Here is a 17,746-nt window from a genome sequence, read left to right on the forward strand (position 1 = left end):
CAATGCAGTTTTAAGAAAATACCCCCCAAAAAGAAAGAGATAATTAACAAATAATTAAAAAGCAGCTGTAAATAACAATAGCGGGGCTATATACAGGGGGTACCGGTACAGAGTCAATGTGCCGGTGTCGAGGTAATTGAGGTAATATGTACATGTAATTAGAGTTATTAAAGTTACTATGCATAGATAATAACAGAGTAGCAGCAGCATAGAAGGGGGGGGGGCAATGCACATAGTCTGGGAAGCCATTTGATTAGATGTTCAGGAGTTTTATGGATTGGGGATAGAAGATGTTTAGAAGACTGTTGGATCTAGACTTGGAGCTCCGGTACCACTTTCTGTGCAGTAGCAGAGAGAACAGTCGATGACTAGGGTGGCAGGAGCCTTTGACAATTTTTAGGGCCTTCCTCTGACACCGCCTGATATTAAAGGTTCTGGATGGCAGGAAGCTTGGCCCCAATGATGTACTGGGCCGTACATACTACCCTCTGTAGTGCCTTTCGGTCAGAGGCCGAGCAGTTGCATTACCAGGCAGTGATGCAAACGGTCAGGATGCTCTCAATGGTGCAGCTATAGAACCTTTTGAGGTTCTGAGGAACCATGCCAAATCTTTTCAGTCTCCTGAGGGGGAATAGGTTTTGTTGTAACCTCTTCACGACTGTCTTGGTGTGCTTGGACCATGTAAGTTTGTTGTTGATGTGGACGCCAAGGAACTTGAAGCTATCAACCTGCTCCACTACGTCCCCATCGATGAGAATGGGGGCGTGCTCAGTCCTCCTTTTCCTGTAGTCCACAATCATCTCCTTAGTCTTGATCACGTTGAGGGAGAGGATGTTTTCCTTGCACCACACGGTCATGTCTCTGACCTCTTCCCTATATGACAACTTATCGTCGTCGGTGATCAGGCCTACCACTGTTGTGTCATCGGCAAAATTAATGACGGTGTTGAGTGAACATGGAGTACAGGAGGGGACTGAGCACTCACCCCTGAGGGTCCTTAACTTAGTGATGAGCTTTGAGGGCACTATGGTGTTGAACGCTGAGTTGTAGTCAATGAATAGCATTCTCACATAGCTGTTCCTGTTGTCCAGGTGTGAAAGGGCAGTGTGGAGTGCAATAGAGATTGCATCATCTGTGGATCTATTGGGGCGGTATGTACATTTGATTGGGTCTAGGATTTCTGGGATAATGGTATTGATGTGAGCTATGACCAGCCTTTCAAAGCCTTTCATGGATACAGATGTGAGTGCTACAGGTCAGTAGTCATTTAGGCAGGTTACCTTAGTGTTATTTGGCACAGGGACTATGGTGGTCTGCTTGAAACATGTTGGTATTACAGAGGTTGAAAATGTCAGTGAAGACCCTTTCCAATTGGTCAGCGCATGCTCGGAGTACACATCGGAAGTTTACATACACCTTAGCCAAATACATTTAAACTCAGTTTTTCACAATTCCTGACATTTTCATCCCAGTAAATATTCCCTGTTTTAGGTCAGTTAGGATCACCACTTTATTTTAAGTGTGAAATGTCAGAATAATAGTAGAGAGAATTATTTATTTCAGCTTTTATTTCTTTCATCACATTCCCAGTGGGCCAGAAGTTTACATACTCAATTATTATTTGGTAGCTTTGCCTTTAAATTGTTTAATTTTGGTCAAAAGTTTTGGGTAGCTTCCCACAATATGCTGGTTGAATTTTGGCCCATTCCTTCTTATAGAGATGGTGTAACTGAGTCAGGTTTGTAGGCCTCCTTGCTCGCACACGCTTTTTCAGTTGTGCCCACAAATGTTCTATAGGATTGAGGTCAGGGCTTTGTGATGGCCACTCCAAGACCTTGACTTTGTTGGCCTTAAGCCATTTTGCCACAACTTTGGAAGTATGCTTGGGGTCATTGTCCATTTGGAAGACCCATTTGCAACCAAGCTTTAACTTTCTGACTGATGTCTTGCTTCAATATATCCACCTAATTGTCCTACCTCATGATGCCATCAATTTTGTGAAGTGCACCAGTTCCTCCTGCAGCAAAGCACACAACATGATGCTGCTACCCCTGTGCTTCATGGTTGGGATGATGTTCTTCAGCTTGCAAGCCTTCCCCTATTTTCCTCCAAACATAACGCTGGTCATTATAGCCAGACAGTTCTATTTGTTTCATCAGACCAGAGGACATTTTTCCAAAAAATACAATCTTTGTCCCCATGTGCCGTGGCAAACCGTAGTCTGTCTTTTTTTATGGCGGTTTTGGAGCAGTGGCTTCTTCCTTGCTGAGCGGCCTTTCAGGTTATGTCGATATAGGACTCGTTTTACTGTGGATATAGATACTTTTGTACCCGTTTCTTCCAGCGTCTTCACAAGGTCCTTTGCTGTTGTTCTTGGATTGAATTGCACTTTTTGCAAAGTACGTTTATCTCTCGGAGACAGAACGCGTCTTCTTCCTGAGCGGAATGACGGCTGCGTGGTCCCATGGTGTTTATACTTGCTTACTATTGTTTGTACAGATGAACGTGGTACCTTCAGGTGTTTGGAAATTGCTCCCAAGGATGATCCAGACTTGTGGAGGTCTAAAAAAAAATTCTGGGGTCTTCGCTGTTTTCTTTTGATTTTCCCATGATGTCAAGCAAAGAGGCACAGAGTTTGAAGGTAGGCCTTGAAATACATCCACAGGTACAACTCCATTTGACTCAAATTATGTCAATTAGCCTAGCAGAAGCTTCTAAAGCCATTTTCGGGAACTTTCCAAGCTGTTTTAAAGGCACAGTCAACATAGTGTATGTTAACTTCAGACCCACTGAAAATGTGATACAGTGAATTATAAGTGAAATAATCTCTCTGTAAACAATAGTTGGAAAAATGACTTGTAATCATGCACAAAGTAGATGTCCTAACCGACTTGCCAGAACTATAGTTTGTTAACAAGACATTTGTGGAGTGGTTGAAAAACGAGTTTTAATGACTCCAACCTAAGTGTATGTAAACTTCCGACTTCGACTGTACGTACGTACGTGTATGTATACTCAGCAAAAAATAGAAACAATCTATTCACAATATTAAAGCTGATCCACCCCCTATAACAATATATATGTGGAGAGAAAAAAATACTCTAGCCCTGAAGCTTGCACTAGAGAACTTGCTACATTGTATAAAATATTTTGGGCCCTCAAGAGTTTCCTGTGCCAGTGTGTTCCGGACAGACACAGCTGTAGGCTATTTGCGCAAGGGATAAGAAGCGGTGTTTGACTTGGGCAGGAACTCACCAAGCTGAGTACCAGCACCTCACATTTTCTGCTACTTGAGCTCCTGTTCCTCTTATAGAATATTAGCTCAAAAGTACTGTGGAGCTCCTGCACCTACATATAAAACAGTACCAGCACACATAATAAGTACCAGAACCTATTTACTGCACTGATAAGAAGCAACCCGGTAGGCCTATTTTATGATGTTTTCATTGGATCAGAGGAATACATTTTTATCAAAAGAGAGAGAGCTAAAAAGTTTTTCAAATAGATTGAGGAACTACTGTTATTCTCAATGGATGTAAAAAACAGTCTTTGTTTGCTTGCTGTTTGAGGTGAAGAAAACATTACTTTGAGAAGCTCCACAGCTCATTAGTGGTGGTGCATTAACTGACTTGCCTAGTTAAATAAAGGTTTAATAAATGAAAAATAACCCCACCGCCAACACGGGGAGGCACTCGGTTCACAAAGTTGACCGAGCAAAGCAAACCACTCACCCACACGACGCCATACACTTGCCTAGTTAAATAAAGGTTCAATCAAATGAAATACACATGCTGTCTACCGCCTGCCCGGTACAGTTGGAACCAGGATTAACCCATGAAGAGCACACTTTTCCTGTGTGCCAGTGGCCATCGAAGGTGAGTATTTGCCCACTGAAGTCGGTTACAACGTAGAACTGCAGACAGGTCAAGACCCTGATGCTGACAGCGAGCCTGTAGATCAGATGAGGCTTCCTGAGGTGGTTTCTGACAGTTTGTGCAGAAATTCTTCGGTTTTGCAAACCCACAGTTTCATCAGCTGTCCGGGTGGCTGGTCTCAGACCAACCCACAGTTTCATCAGCTGTCCGGGTGGCTGGTCTCAGACCAACCCACAGTTTCATCAGCTGTCCGGGTGGCTGGTCTCAGACCAACCCACAGTTTCATCAGCTGTCCGGGTGGCTGGTCTCAGACCAACCCTCAGTTTCATCAGCTCTCCAGGTGGCTGGTCTCAGACCAACCCACAGTTTCATCAGCTGTCCGGGTGGCTGGTCTCAGACCAACCCACAGTTTCATCAGCTCTCCAGGTGGCTGGTCTCAGACCAACCCACAGTTTCATCAGCTCTCCAGGTGGCTGGTCTCAGACCAACCCACAGTTTCATCAGCTCTCCAGGTGGCTGGTCTCAGATGATCCCACAGGTGAAGGAGCCGGATGTGGAGGTCCTGGACTGATTACATGTGTTGTGAGGTCGGTTGGACGTACTGCCAAATTCTCTATAAAATAATATTGGAGGCGTCTTACTGTACAGAAATTAACATTCAATTCTCTGGTAACAACTCTGGTGGAAATTCCTGCAGTCAGCATGCCAATTGCACACTCCCTCAAAATTTAGGATTTTTTAAAATGTATTTTTTTTACTTAACCTTTATTTACTGGCCCAACGCTCTAACCACAAGGCTGCCTGCCGCCCCAAGACATCTGTGGCATTGTGTGACAAAACTGCACATTTTAGAGTGGCCTTTGATTGTCCAAAGCACATGGTTTACCTGTGTAATGATCATGCTGCTTAATCAGTTTCTTGGTATGCCACACCTATCAGGTGGCTGGATTATCTTGGCAAAAGAGAAATGCTCACTAACAGGGATGTAAACAAATGTGTGCACAACATTTGAGAGAATATATGATTTTTGTGCGTATGGATCATTTCTGGGATCTTTTATTTCAGCTCATAAAACATGGGACCTACATTTTATGTTTTGTTTACGTTTGAGATCAAGAAAATCTCCAGCTGTTTAGGGACAATTAGAGGCCTCGTCTTGTGATGTAGTATAGATTGAGATAAAAAGTATAAGACGTTTCTTATAATTGGGACACTTGTCTACCATCCATATTTCCTGGTCTCTTTTTTGACATCCTCTCTGCATCTCATCCAGCCTCCAAAGAATACCTCTGCACTCTAAACCTTACCCTCTGGCCAAGCTCCCCTCCCAGCTTTGTACAGAGTTGCAGAGGTTTTGGGGACTGGATTTGTGGAGTTGTCTCAGGCACTGCGGTGATGTTTAGCTGTGATTTGTAGCTGTGATCCCCACATGACGTTTGCAGGGTAACCTCAATGTGTGGCCACAACCGCCCCCCTCTCCTCCTCCTGTCTCCCATAGTACCCCAGCATATTCTACATATTCTTCATCCAGTAATCATTGCTATGCATGCAGCCTGATGTGCACACACACACACACACACAGACTCTCTTTTTCTTCCCCGCCCTATCTCGGTCCCAGTGTGAAATGGTCCATTTCGTGATGATGATGGTAGTGGTAGTGGCGGTATCGGGGATATGGCCTGGCTCGGCAGGGATGACGCAGGCTGGGGTTCAGTGGTGAAGGCGACCAGGGGTGGGATGTGGGAAAGGCCAGGAGTGTGGTGTGTGTGTGTGTGTGTGTGTGTGTGCAGTGCACATATGAGTGTGCACATAGGTTTGTATGCATGTAAGTGTGTGGGCCCTCTCCCTGTGTGCACATACACTCCTCCTTTTTCCTAAATGGACCAAAACACAGAGAGGTCACACTATAGGTCATGTATGCATCACTGCAGTCCAGTCCCATGTGTTAACTCACATTACTTCGGTATTTCAACATATGTTTGAGAGAAAGCGAGAGAGCTTAAGAAGGAACAAAAGAAAGAGAGAGCAAGGCAAACCAAAGAACGTCCCTGAGCCAGAGAGAAGTATTATTCCAGGGACTATATTAAGATTGTTAAAAATAGGGCACATCTACATTGTGATTATTTAGGATATTTTCAGGGAGCCAAAGAAAGGAAACGTCCACAATGTTATTCCTCTCGAGAGGATTCAATAAAGAGGAAAAGGAATTGTCAACAGTGTGCTTTATCTGGACAGATATAGTACTGTATTTTAAGAACACAGCATTTGTTTGAGCCGAAGACATCACATTGAGCTTTGAAGCCGTTCAGAACAGTCCCAGAGTGTCAAGTTTAAAATAACAGTTAAATAGTTTAAAAAATTACGAGTGTCGAAAGTGAATGTTGTGTTAACATTAAGTGACACTATCACTGTTCAATCATGGGCAGCAATCTCACGGTTTGTGAATAGGATCTCAAATATGCCTCCAGTAGTGTGGCTGTATACCATTCATCCATTTAATGAGTTTCTACCCTCACGATCTCTCTGAGAGCTGCATGAGAAGTCATGCCACGTGAGGGAGAGAGAGGTCTAGCTATAAGTATAGCTATACACACTCACACACACACACACGTCTATTAAAGTAATTACAACTCTATAGGATTTAGCCATGCTAACGTTAACAGGCATTGTAACGGATGAGTCTCTGAGGTCTGGGCTCAGCTGATTAATGCTCGTTATCTGGGGTTAATTAAACTGCCTGGATTGACAGGTTGAAGTGAGCTGAGCTTTTGTGTGTGTGTGTGTGTGTGTGTGTGAGAGAGAGAGATTTATCCTAATAATAATGAGAGAGAACCTAATGTCTGCCTTCATGAATGTGCTTTCTTTTAAGACAGTGTGTTTCTCTCCTCTGTAGTTTGTGGCCCCCCTCGCTTTGTGGCCCCCCTCGCTCTCACAATATGTCCACTTCCACTTTCCTTGAGGAAGTGAACTTATCATATCCCATATCACTAAATAGACCTAGTAGTCTAGACTTATGCTAGTCTCTTAGACACTCAGATACAAAACCTGTCTCTTTAAACATGATTTATACATCTGGTGGAAAAATACCATACCAGCTTGTCGTTTTCTACCGGTTTTGAAATACTGTTGGGAGTGGTGAGAGCGCTGTATGCATGTGTGTGTTTACATGCACAAATTCCTGCATTCTATTTTAACAAACCTAACCTAAGAAATATCGTTGCTATTTTCACAGCTGGAATTATGAGTGCAATAGCTGGTGGTGGCGCAAAAGGGCTTGGTTTTGATTAATAAACAAGTTGGAGGTGTGATGAGGGCTTGGCCACTCACTGGCCAATCAACATGTTCCTTGGCTTAGTACTGCATGCGTTTTTCTCAAGTTCTGTAGGTTTTCGATGTTCTTTGCGTTATCTCCCATAAAGTGTATTGTATGTGTGAGGCACATTCTAAATAAGTGAAATGTAGATTAGGCCTGCCGTTGATACTGCATTACAGGACTGAATAATTAATAGTCTTTGGTAAATGGATGAGGCACTCTTTGAAGATGGTGATTGATACTTGAATAAGTGAAATTAAGTGTGCAGGTAGGCATATGTATGTAAATATGTATGTAAATAAATCATTTAAACACATTTTCTTTTACTTTGCAAGGCCTGGATAAAAAAAGACAAGACACATTGCTTTTGAACCAGACTTAGTAGACTAGGCCTAGGGTAATGGTAGCCTATGGAGTGCTTAATATGAAATGGAAATCAACATCTGTTTTTTTTTTAAACAACAATATTTCTAAATAGAATGGTGTCAGAAGCATGATGTCATAAATCATTTATCCCATTCCATGGCACTGTGTGCACACGTAGGCCTAAAAATCTGCTGTTGATATGGCTTAATATGAGGACTGGATAGTTTGGAGGAGCGTCTTTGGTAATCTTTGAAAATGGGGATGGATAGCCTACTTTACCAAGGGAAATGAAGTATGCAGGTATGTGAATTGTGAATAATGAAAAGGCATGAGGGCAAAACCCCTCAGTAGATCATTTAAAACCACTTAATTCATAGGCTACTTGGCTAATTGCCAGCATAAACAGACACACCTATGAGATGGCTGCTAAACCAGCCTTGATTAAGTGTAGGCTATGCTTGGTTTTTAATCAAATCAAACGAAACTGGGCTACAATAGTTTTTTCATGTTTCTAAATACAATACTTTTTGTCTAAAAATGAGATTCAGCAGCACAAAAGGCACGTCTCTCTTCCATTGACACCATGCGTCATGACTGGACAGGCTGCGCTTCGGCTCTCAAAGTCCATGCCTTTGTCAACTGTGTTGCTGTTTTTTGTAGGTCTTAAAACTTCCCTTTAGCGCTGCGTGAAATGGTCACTTTAGCACTTGTTTTTAAGGACACCTCAAATATTGCCACCCCACCCACCTCCGCGCAAGCGAGCTGATGTTAGACAGGTAAATTGCCGAACCTGCCATTAGGGCTGGAAAATGCCAGTGCGCTAGTTTTTACATGACGAAAGTGCAAACTAACGTGCGTTTGACACTTGCATCTCCTTAGCACCAGCCGAAAATAGAGCCCCCTGTGTGTGTGATTGCATGTTTGCTGGTGTTCCATGTACGTATATTTGTGAACATGCGTGTGTGTGTGTGTATGTGTGCGCGTGACTCAGGAACCCGTTTGCGGACACGGCAGTATTTCCTCTCAATGGTTTTACTGGTCTTTTTAAATATTCAACTTTCTCTCTCTCTCTCATCCTATAAGCAGATTTTATGTTCTGATGATTGACTTGAGTCTTGGGCTACGTCCCAAATGGCTTCTTATTCCTTACAAAGTGTATTACTTTTGACAAGAGCACATGCTTAACACCCCGGCCATCCTATAATCTATGCTTGATGCCCTCAATCTCACACAAATGATCAATGAACCTACCAGGTACAACCCCAAATCCGTAAACACAGGCACCCTCATAGATATCATCCTAACCAACCTGCCCTCCAAATACACCTCTGCTGTCTTCAACCAGGATCTCAGCGATCACTGCCTCATTGCTTGTGTCCGTAATGGGTCTGCGGTCAAACGACTGCCCCTCACTGTCAAACGCTCCCTAAAACACTTCAGCGAACAGGCCTTTCTAATCGACCTGGCCGGGGTAGCCTGGAAGGATATTGACCTCATTCCATCAGTAGAAGATGCCTGGTTATTCTTTAAAAGTGCTTTCCTCACCATCTTAAATAAGCATGCCCCATTCAAAAAATGTAGAACCAGGAACAGATATAGCCCGTGGCTCACTACAAACCTGACTGCTCTTGACCAGCACAAAAACATCCTGTGGCATACGGCATTAGCATCAAATAGCCCCGGCGATATGAATATTTTCATGGAAGTTAGGAACCAATATACACAGACAGTTAGGAAAGCACAGGCTAGCTTTTTCAGAAATGTGCATCCTGCAGCACAAACTCCCAAAAGTTCTGGGACACTGTAAAGTCCATGGAGAATAAGGGCACCTCCTCCAGCTGCCCACTGCACTGAGGCTAGGAAACACTGTCACCACCGATAAATCCACGATAATTGAGAATTTCAATAAGCATTTTTCTACGGCTGGCCATCCTTACCGCCTGGCCACCCCTACCCTGGTCAACAGCCCTGCACCCCCCACACCTGCTACTTTCCCAAGCCTCCCACATTTCTTCTTCACCCAAATCCAGATAGTTGATGTTCTGAAAGAGCTGCAAAACCATCTTTCTAAAATTATCGGCCAACATTTTTTGCAACCCCTGTTACTAGCCTGTTCAACCTCTCTTTCGTATCGTCTGAGATCCCCAAAGATCCCTCAGTCACCCCCCTCTTCAAAGGGGGTGACACTCTAGACCCAAACTGCTACAGACCTATATTATCCTACCCTGCCCTGCCTTTCTAAGGTATTCAAAAGCCAAGTTAACAAACAGATCACCGACCAGTTTGTACCTTCTCCGCTATGCAATCTGGTTTCAGAGCTGGTCATGGGTGCACCTCTGCCACGCTCAAGGTCCTAATAGATATCATAACCGCCATCGATAAGAGATAATACTGGGCAGCTGTATTACCAAGGCTTTTGACTCAATCACATTCTTATCGGCAGACTCAACAGCCTTGGTTTCTCAAACGACTGCCTTGCCTGGTCCACCAACTATTTCTCAGACAGAGCTCAGTGTGTCAAATCGGAGGGCCTGTAGTCCGGTCCTCTGGCAGTCTCTATGGGGCTGCCACAGGGTTCAATTCTCGGGCCAACATCAATGATGTCGCTCTTGCTGCTGGTGATTCTCTGATCCACCTCTACGAAGACGACACCATTCTGTATACTTCTAGCCCTTCTTTGGAAACTGTGTTAACTTACCTCCAGACGAGCTTCAATGCCATACAACACTCCTTCCGTGGCCTCCAGCTGCTCTTAAATGCAAGTAAAACTAAATGCATGCTCTTCAACTGATCACTGCCTGCACCTGCCCGCCCGTCCAGCGTCACTACTCTGGACGGTTCTGACTTAGAATATGTGGACAACTACAAATACCTAGGTGTCTAGTTAGACTGTAAACTCTCCTTGCAGACTCGCATAAAGCATCTCCAATCCAAAATTAAATCTAGAATCGGCTTTCTGTTTCGCTGCAAAGCATCCTTCACTCATGCTGACAAACATACCCTCGTAAAACTGACTATCCTGCCGATCCTTGACTTCGGCGATGTCATTTACAAAATAGCCTCCGACAGTCTACTCATTTCACAGTGCTATCCATTTTGTCACCAAAGCCCCATATACTACCCACCACTACGACCTGTATGCTCTCGTTGGCTGGCCCTTGCTTCATATTCGTCGCCAAACCCACTGGCTTCAGGTCATCTATAAGTCTTTGCTAGGTAAGGCAGGGGCCTTATCTCAGCTCACTGGTCACCATAGCAGCACCCACCCGCAGCACACGCTCCAGCAGGTACAGTGGGGCAATAAAGTATTTAGTCAGCCACCAATTGTGCAAGTTCTCCCACTTAAAAAGATGAGAGAGGCCTGTAATTTTCATCACATGTACACTTCAACTATGACAGACAAATTGAGAAAAAAAAATCCAGAAAATCACATTGTAGGATTTTTAATGAATTTATTTGCAAATTATGGTGGAAAATAAGTATTTGGTCAATAACAAAAGTTTATCTCAATACTTTGTTATATACCCTTTGTTGGCAATGACAGAGGTCAAACGTTTTCTGTAAGTCTTCAAGGTTTTCACACACTGTTGCTGGTATTTTGGATCTCCTCTAGAGCAGTGATGTTTTGGGGCTGTTGCTGGGCAACACGGACTTTCAAACCCCTCCAAAGATTTTCTATGGAGTTGAGTTTTTATCAAAAAGTTATATTTTGGTTTAATCTGACCATATGACATTTTCCCAATCTTCTTCTGGATCATCCAAATGCTCTCTAGCAACTTCAGACGGGCCTGGACATGCTTAAGCAGGGGGACACGTCTGGCACTGCAGGATTTGAGTCCCTGGTGGCGTAGTGTATTTGTTACTTTGGTCCCAGCTCTCTGCAGGTCATTCACTAGGTCCCCCCGTGTGGTTCTGGGATTTTTGCTAACCGTTGTTGTGATCATTTTGACCCCACGGGGTGAGATCTTGCGTGGAGCCCCAGATCGAGGGAGATTATCAGTGGTCTTGTATGTCTTCCATTTCCTAATAATTGCTCCCACAGTTGATTTCTTCAAACCAAGCTGCTTACCTATTGCAGATTCAGTCTTCCCAGCCTGGTGCAGGTCTACAATTTTGTTTCTGGTGTCCTTTGACAGCTCTTTGGTCTTGGCCATAGTGGAGTTTGGAGTGTGACTGTTTGAGGTTGTGGACAGGTGTCTTTTATACTGATAACAAGTTCAAACAGGTGCCATTAGTACAGGTAACGAGTGGAGGACAGAGGAGCCTCTTAAAGAAGAAGTTACAGGTCTTTGAGAGCCAGAAATCTTGCTTGTTTGTAGGTGACAAATACTTATTTTCCACCATAATTTGCAAATAAATTCATTAAAAATCCTACAATGTGATTTACTGGATTTTTTTCTTCTCATTTTGTTTGCGATAGTTGAAGTGTACCTGTGATGAAAATTACAGGCCTCTCTCATCTTTTTAAGTGGGAGAACTTGCACAATTGGTGGCTGATTAAATTTTTTCCCCCCCACTGTATATCTCACTGGTCACCCCAAATCCAATTCCTCTTTTGGCCACCTTTCCTTCCAGCTGTCTGCTGCCAATGACTGAAACAAATTGCAAAAATCACTGAAGCTGGAGACTCATATCTCCCTCACTAACTTTAAGCACCAGCTGTCAGAGCAGCTCACAGATCACTGCACCTGTACATAGCCCATCTGTAAATAGCCCATCCAACTACCTTATCCCCATACTGTTATTTTTTTTGTTGCTCGTTTGCACCCCAGTGTCTCTACTTGCACATTCATCTTCTTTACATCTATCACTCCAGTGTTGAATTGCTAAATTGTAATTATTTTGCCACTTTGGCCTATTTATTGCCTTACCTCATTTGCATACACTGTATATTGACTAGCCTACCTGGTTAAATAAAGGTGAAATAAAATGTTTAAAAAATCAAAAATAGACTACAAAATGATTGCTCTATATAGGTGTCATTTGGGACACATCCTTGGAGAAGCTGCAGAAAAGAAAAAGAGAAAGGACATCAGCTTTAGAACTATTCAGGAGTTTTTTTTTAAATATAATGATCAGCAGATTTTTTCAGATCCTTCATCGACGTGCCTTCCAAGGTTCCAGTTTGATTGTCCAGTGTTCCGCATGCATGCCGGAAGCACATGGGAACTAGTGTTCCGCATGCAGGGTGACTGGCCAGAATTCCGCCTGCTGCCCAGTCACCCTGCATCTCCTGAGAAAGAGAGAGGCATCTGGAGAAAATAATAGAGGAGGAGATTATCTCCTTTATTTCTGCTCGGGGCCACGTTCATAAATCACAAACCTGCACGGATCATCTTTTCGTTCGGTCCTTCTCTTTTCCTTCGTTAGCCATTCCTCACTCCTCTCGATTCTTCTGGGCCTGCTCTGGTGCCAAAATAAAGGTTTTTCCCTGGGGCTCTGAGAAAAGAGGTCCAACACACACAGAGACAGGCGCCAGAGCCATAGATACAGTTGAACAAACTCACAGCCATGCATAATAGAGCCAGCCCCCTTTCTCAAACTGGACATTGAGGTCCGCAGAACTTTTAGGTTGTGTTCATTAGGGCCGGCAACGGAAACTAAAAATAAAAATGACTGTTTCTTATTAGTCAAGTCCAGGTTGTCCCTCCATGTTTCAGTCCATTTTGTTTCATTTAGTGCCTAATGAACATGACTCAAGTCAGTGGAACCTCTTGCCAATCAGTGTCATTCATTTTTTTGAATGCCACTGCAGAAGAGTCTAATCGCATCATGAATGATTTTGCTCTGGCAATGAGCAGGTAGAGCTAGCAGCCCTTATATCAATTGCCTAAACAATTACAGGTTCTGGAACATATCCTGGATCTAACCCAAACTGATGAACCTGAAAAAGCAGTTACTTAAACACTTTTAAAGACTGGATCTTTGTAGGCAGGAGGACAATGTGTTAAATTTGACCCATTTACCCATTTACCCTCTCTGTCACTCCTCAATTTTGCAATCTGCCAGTGGGAGCCAGGCATTGAAAGACTAGGTCTGCATCCCAAATGGCACTTTACTACTTTTACCAGGGCGAAAATGGAGTAAAGGGTACCATCTGGGAAAAAGCCTTGGGTGACATTTCAATATTATATTATACCAGGATACTATCTTTTCAACCAGGATTAGGGGCGGGAGGTAACCTAGTGTTTAGAGCGTTGGGCCAGTAACCGAAAGGTTGCTTGATCGAATCCCCAAGCTGACAAGGTACAAATCTGTCGTTCTGCCCCTGAACAAGGCAGTTAACCCACTGTTTCCCGGTAGGCTGTCAATGTAAATAAGAATCTGTTCTAAATGGCTTGCCTAGTTAAATAAGGTTAAATAAAAAATTGCAATAAAAATGCTTGATGTCTTTTACTATCATGTAGAATCAAATGAATTCTATGCGGTAAGGGTTATGTAACGACTTCACTCGATCATAATAACTTCATTGACATGTGGTGAGGAAATTGAATTGAAGGAGGGGACAAGGAATGTTCTTTCTCTTTTTCCAGTCTCTGTCTCTCTCTTACCCAGTCAGTCATTAAACTCTTAGTGGGTGTGGCTAGGTTTGAGTAACAGCTGCTCACCCGGCTTTGACCAAACAAGTGGTTACACACTCAGGAAGTGTTGGATTTCCATGACAACTATGCTTTCATCCCCTTACTAATTATGCTGATGCACACACTCTGTTTCTCACACACACACACAAGAGTGGACGTGGTTCCTAGACGGTCATTCTTAGGAGGAAATGCCAGTCATGTCCCTTAAAGAACCCATCTATCTCAGGCAGTGAAGGCAGTGTGTGTGCGTGTGTTTGCATGAGCGTGTGTCCATTGCATTTGGGAGCACTAGGAACACAATGGCAGGATAGGGGGTTGTTAGGGTTCAAATTTAGGTCAGGTGGTCTCTAACCCCGCACCCTACCACAGTGTAACACCGACTGTGGGTAGCTGACAGTGAGTGGTGACAGCAGGGCAACATCTTGGTATTTATGACCGAAACCAGACCCAGAGTGCACTGCTCCACCTGTTACCAACAGTAGCTAGCTAGGCCTAACCATGGAGATATAATTACTACAATGGACATCTCCATTCCAGTCAATGTTCTGTAATTCTATGTCTTTGGGCCTAAGATGCTTATGAATAAATAGAACACTGTCTTAAACTACCCTCTTATGACCAAACTTTCCATTTAAAAAAAACACAACTTTTTTCCAGATAAACTTCCCTCGAGAGTCACTAACTACCAAAGCTTGTTTTACTGCTGGTATTCCCCTGTGTACCCATTGCCTCATCTTTTCTAAAGTTCAGTATTTCACATGGCATGCATCCATAATGGCACCCTATTTCCTATATTGTGCACTACTTTTGACCAGGGCCCATGAAACTGGACTTGGAGCAAGTTTTGTCAGAACTGATTTGCCAATGCCTATTTTAATACATGTGTAATTCAAACCTGCTCTGTGCATGTCAGTAGTTGAGAGTAGGATTCAATTGAAAAATCTGACTGACTTTGTGTGTGTATGCCAGGGCAGGCCTCACATTCGTGTGTGTGCGCATGTTTATTTATCTTCAGCAGTATGGGTTATACAGCAGCGTTACAGGACCTCGTATATCGCCCAGTTTCAGCAGATGTCACTTGATTGATTTGTGATCCATTGGTGATTTAAAAACATCTCTCTCTCCTCCTCCCTCTCTCCCTCTTTCTCTTACCCCATAGGGGTGCTGTCCCTCCCGGCCCACTTCAGTCCTTACACAGAGGGCCAGGTTCAGCAGGGACAGGGCCAGGCTGGGGTGGAGAGCAGAGAGGACGCCTACGCCCAACTGGAGCTCCGCACCCTGGAGCAGTCCCTCCTGGCCACCTGCGTTGGCAGCATCTCCGAGCTCAGTAAGTGTGGGGAAAGTAGGGTGTGTGTGGTGGGCGTAGGGGGTTGTGTGTGTGTTTGTGTGTGTCATCTACGTGTGTGTGTATGTTTTCATTTCCTTCTATTCACGTGATGAGATTTCTTTGAAGTTTTACACAATGTTAAAACTCTATGTGAAAGTACTTTCTTTTTTCAGAAAAATTATCTCTCAGGGAATATAGTTCTCTCCAAAGCAAAAAAAAAATGCTTTATTCTATTATTTGGACACTTAATAAGAAACACTCAAACATCAAGTAGATCAAATAAAGGAATAATATAAATCCTTAACATTTCTAACATTTGCTTAACATTCCCTCTGCCTGCCTGTTAGCTCTAACTCGTTAGGACAATAACCAGATATGGGCATTCCTTGTGCCAGATCAACTGTTATTTTAGCCAGTCAAAGTGTGGGAAATGGAGAACAGTGATAATATAGACACATTTATCACTGACTCTAGATTAGGCCCATCATATCTCTGTACAGAATAAGAGGTCTACTGTACATGGATAGTCTCCAAGGATGGTGTAGTTTAAAGGCTTTCTTGTCATGTGGAATGAAATGGAAGGGATACAGTAGGCTTGGGCGGTGTACCGTATATACTGTATACCGGGATGTTTAAAAAAAAAGCCACGGGATGGTTTCTTTGAAGTTTTTCAATAAATGTGAATATTTGTAGCTACTTTTTAAGTTAACTTGTGCAATATGTTACGAGATAAAGCAGATTGTGTTCTTCATTTCAGCATTCAATAGTTTCACAGAACAGTAACGAGTTTATTTGTAAGTAGCACAACGGGGGAAAGTGGGAGTCTGTAGCGTTCTATACTGTATCTATCGGCGAGTTTCTGTTGTGCGTACCAAATTAAATTTGTATGCAATTCACTACTAAATGTTTGCCATCAGATCTTACAATGGCTTTCTGCCAGAAGTCAAAGAGCCTTAGATGAGTTATCTGTACATTTGCAATTTATTCCCGGTGCTTCCTACTAGCATTTTTTTTCTTCCCCCTCTGCTCCGTGTACACATGCTGCTCTTCCTTCAGAAAAGCATATATCACAAATTTGTTCATTTGCACAATTTGTCTCGTTCAATTTCACTTGTAAATGTCTACGCTCACCGAAAATTAAATTCGGTAGCTAATAGCTATGCTTGTATAACTTTATGAGCTGGATTATCCTGTCTTTGCAATCAGTTTATGTTTTTGGTCATTAGCATTTAGCTGTGATTTTGCTATTAGTTTGTGCTAGTTTTGTTAGCATTTTGGTAGTAGACCCAATGGGATTTGCTTGCATTTTTAGCGCCTCCTTGTGTGGTGTAAGGATAATACCGTAAATCCCGGGATGAGAGAACGACGGTATAACGATATGAAAGTCTGGATCCCGCCCACACCTAGGATACAGTGTTTGGATGTTGCTAACCTTCCCACATACTGTAAGAGGGGTCTGTCTTGCCTTTGTCTTTCTGTCCATCTTTTCTTTCTTTCTCTCTCTTTCTCTCTCCTTCTCTGGGAGGATATTCTCTCGGTCTCTCTGTTTTTCTATCTCTCTAAATGTTTGGTTTGTCTGAGTAAATTCAATTTCAAGGAATTAAAGTTCCTTGTTGAAAATTAGTAACACTTTTCATTCAGAATTTCATTGGACATTTCTGGAATGAAATCGAATTGAACGTTGCTCTTTGCATCCCTCTTATCAGAGATGGAAGGAAGCACAGGACCTCAGCGACATATTATTCAGTCTACATAGAGGAAGGAGTCTGTGTCTACTCCATTGTGATGACAACTGCGTTATCCTTGATAACAAAAGACATCTGGAGTTTGTCTCCTGGTTGTCCCACATCCCAACCCATCAAACCACATAGAAAATGCTCAGACTGGGATGGGCCCAATAATGAAACATTGGCTGCATTCCAAATGGCACGCTATTCCCTACACCAGTAATATTTGTTGCTTCAACATACAATAGTTTGTTAGCAGGCTGCTGTCAAGTCCAATACGGGGTACACGCAATGCCATCGGGGGTACGCCAAATAAAAATGTGATCCGTATAAAAAACTTTTTTTTCTATTTTCCAAACAGTCCATTTATATTTTCCAATGGGGCTTTACATTTGGGGGAGTTTTTTTTCTCGCCAGAGTAGCCTCATTTCACTCCCCAAAATAAAATTAAACCATCTAGTGTTCAGTGAAATGTCAATTTCACGGTAATTCCACTAACGGTCTGTATGTAACCAAACAAACATACCAAACAAACCAAACATGCTAGCATCAGTAAT

The 17,746-nt window shown here is 43.0% G+C and overlaps 1 protein-coding gene across 1 annotated transcript in view; it reads left to right on the forward strand.

The window, feature by feature from the left end:
* Positions 1 to 17,746, forward strand: part of abtb2b (ankyrin repeat and BTB (POZ) domain containing 2b) — a 150,653-nt gene that overhangs the window by 64,376 nt on the left and 68,531 nt on the right. Inside the window, exon 2 of the mRNA XM_029668830.2 lies at positions 15,295 to 15,462. Within this exon, the coding sequence (XP_029524690.2) occupies positions 15,295 to 15,462 (168 nt within the window). The remainder of the gene's footprint in view (positions 1 to 15,294; positions 15,463 to 17,746) is intronic.

The sequence above is a fragment of the Oncorhynchus nerka genome, linkage group LG9a, assembly GCF_034236695.1.
Source record: "Oncorhynchus nerka isolate Pitt River linkage group LG9a, Oner_Uvic_2.0, whole genome shotgun sequence".
Taxonomy (NCBI): Eukaryota; Metazoa; Chordata; class Actinopteri; order Salmoniformes; family Salmonidae; genus Oncorhynchus; species Oncorhynchus nerka.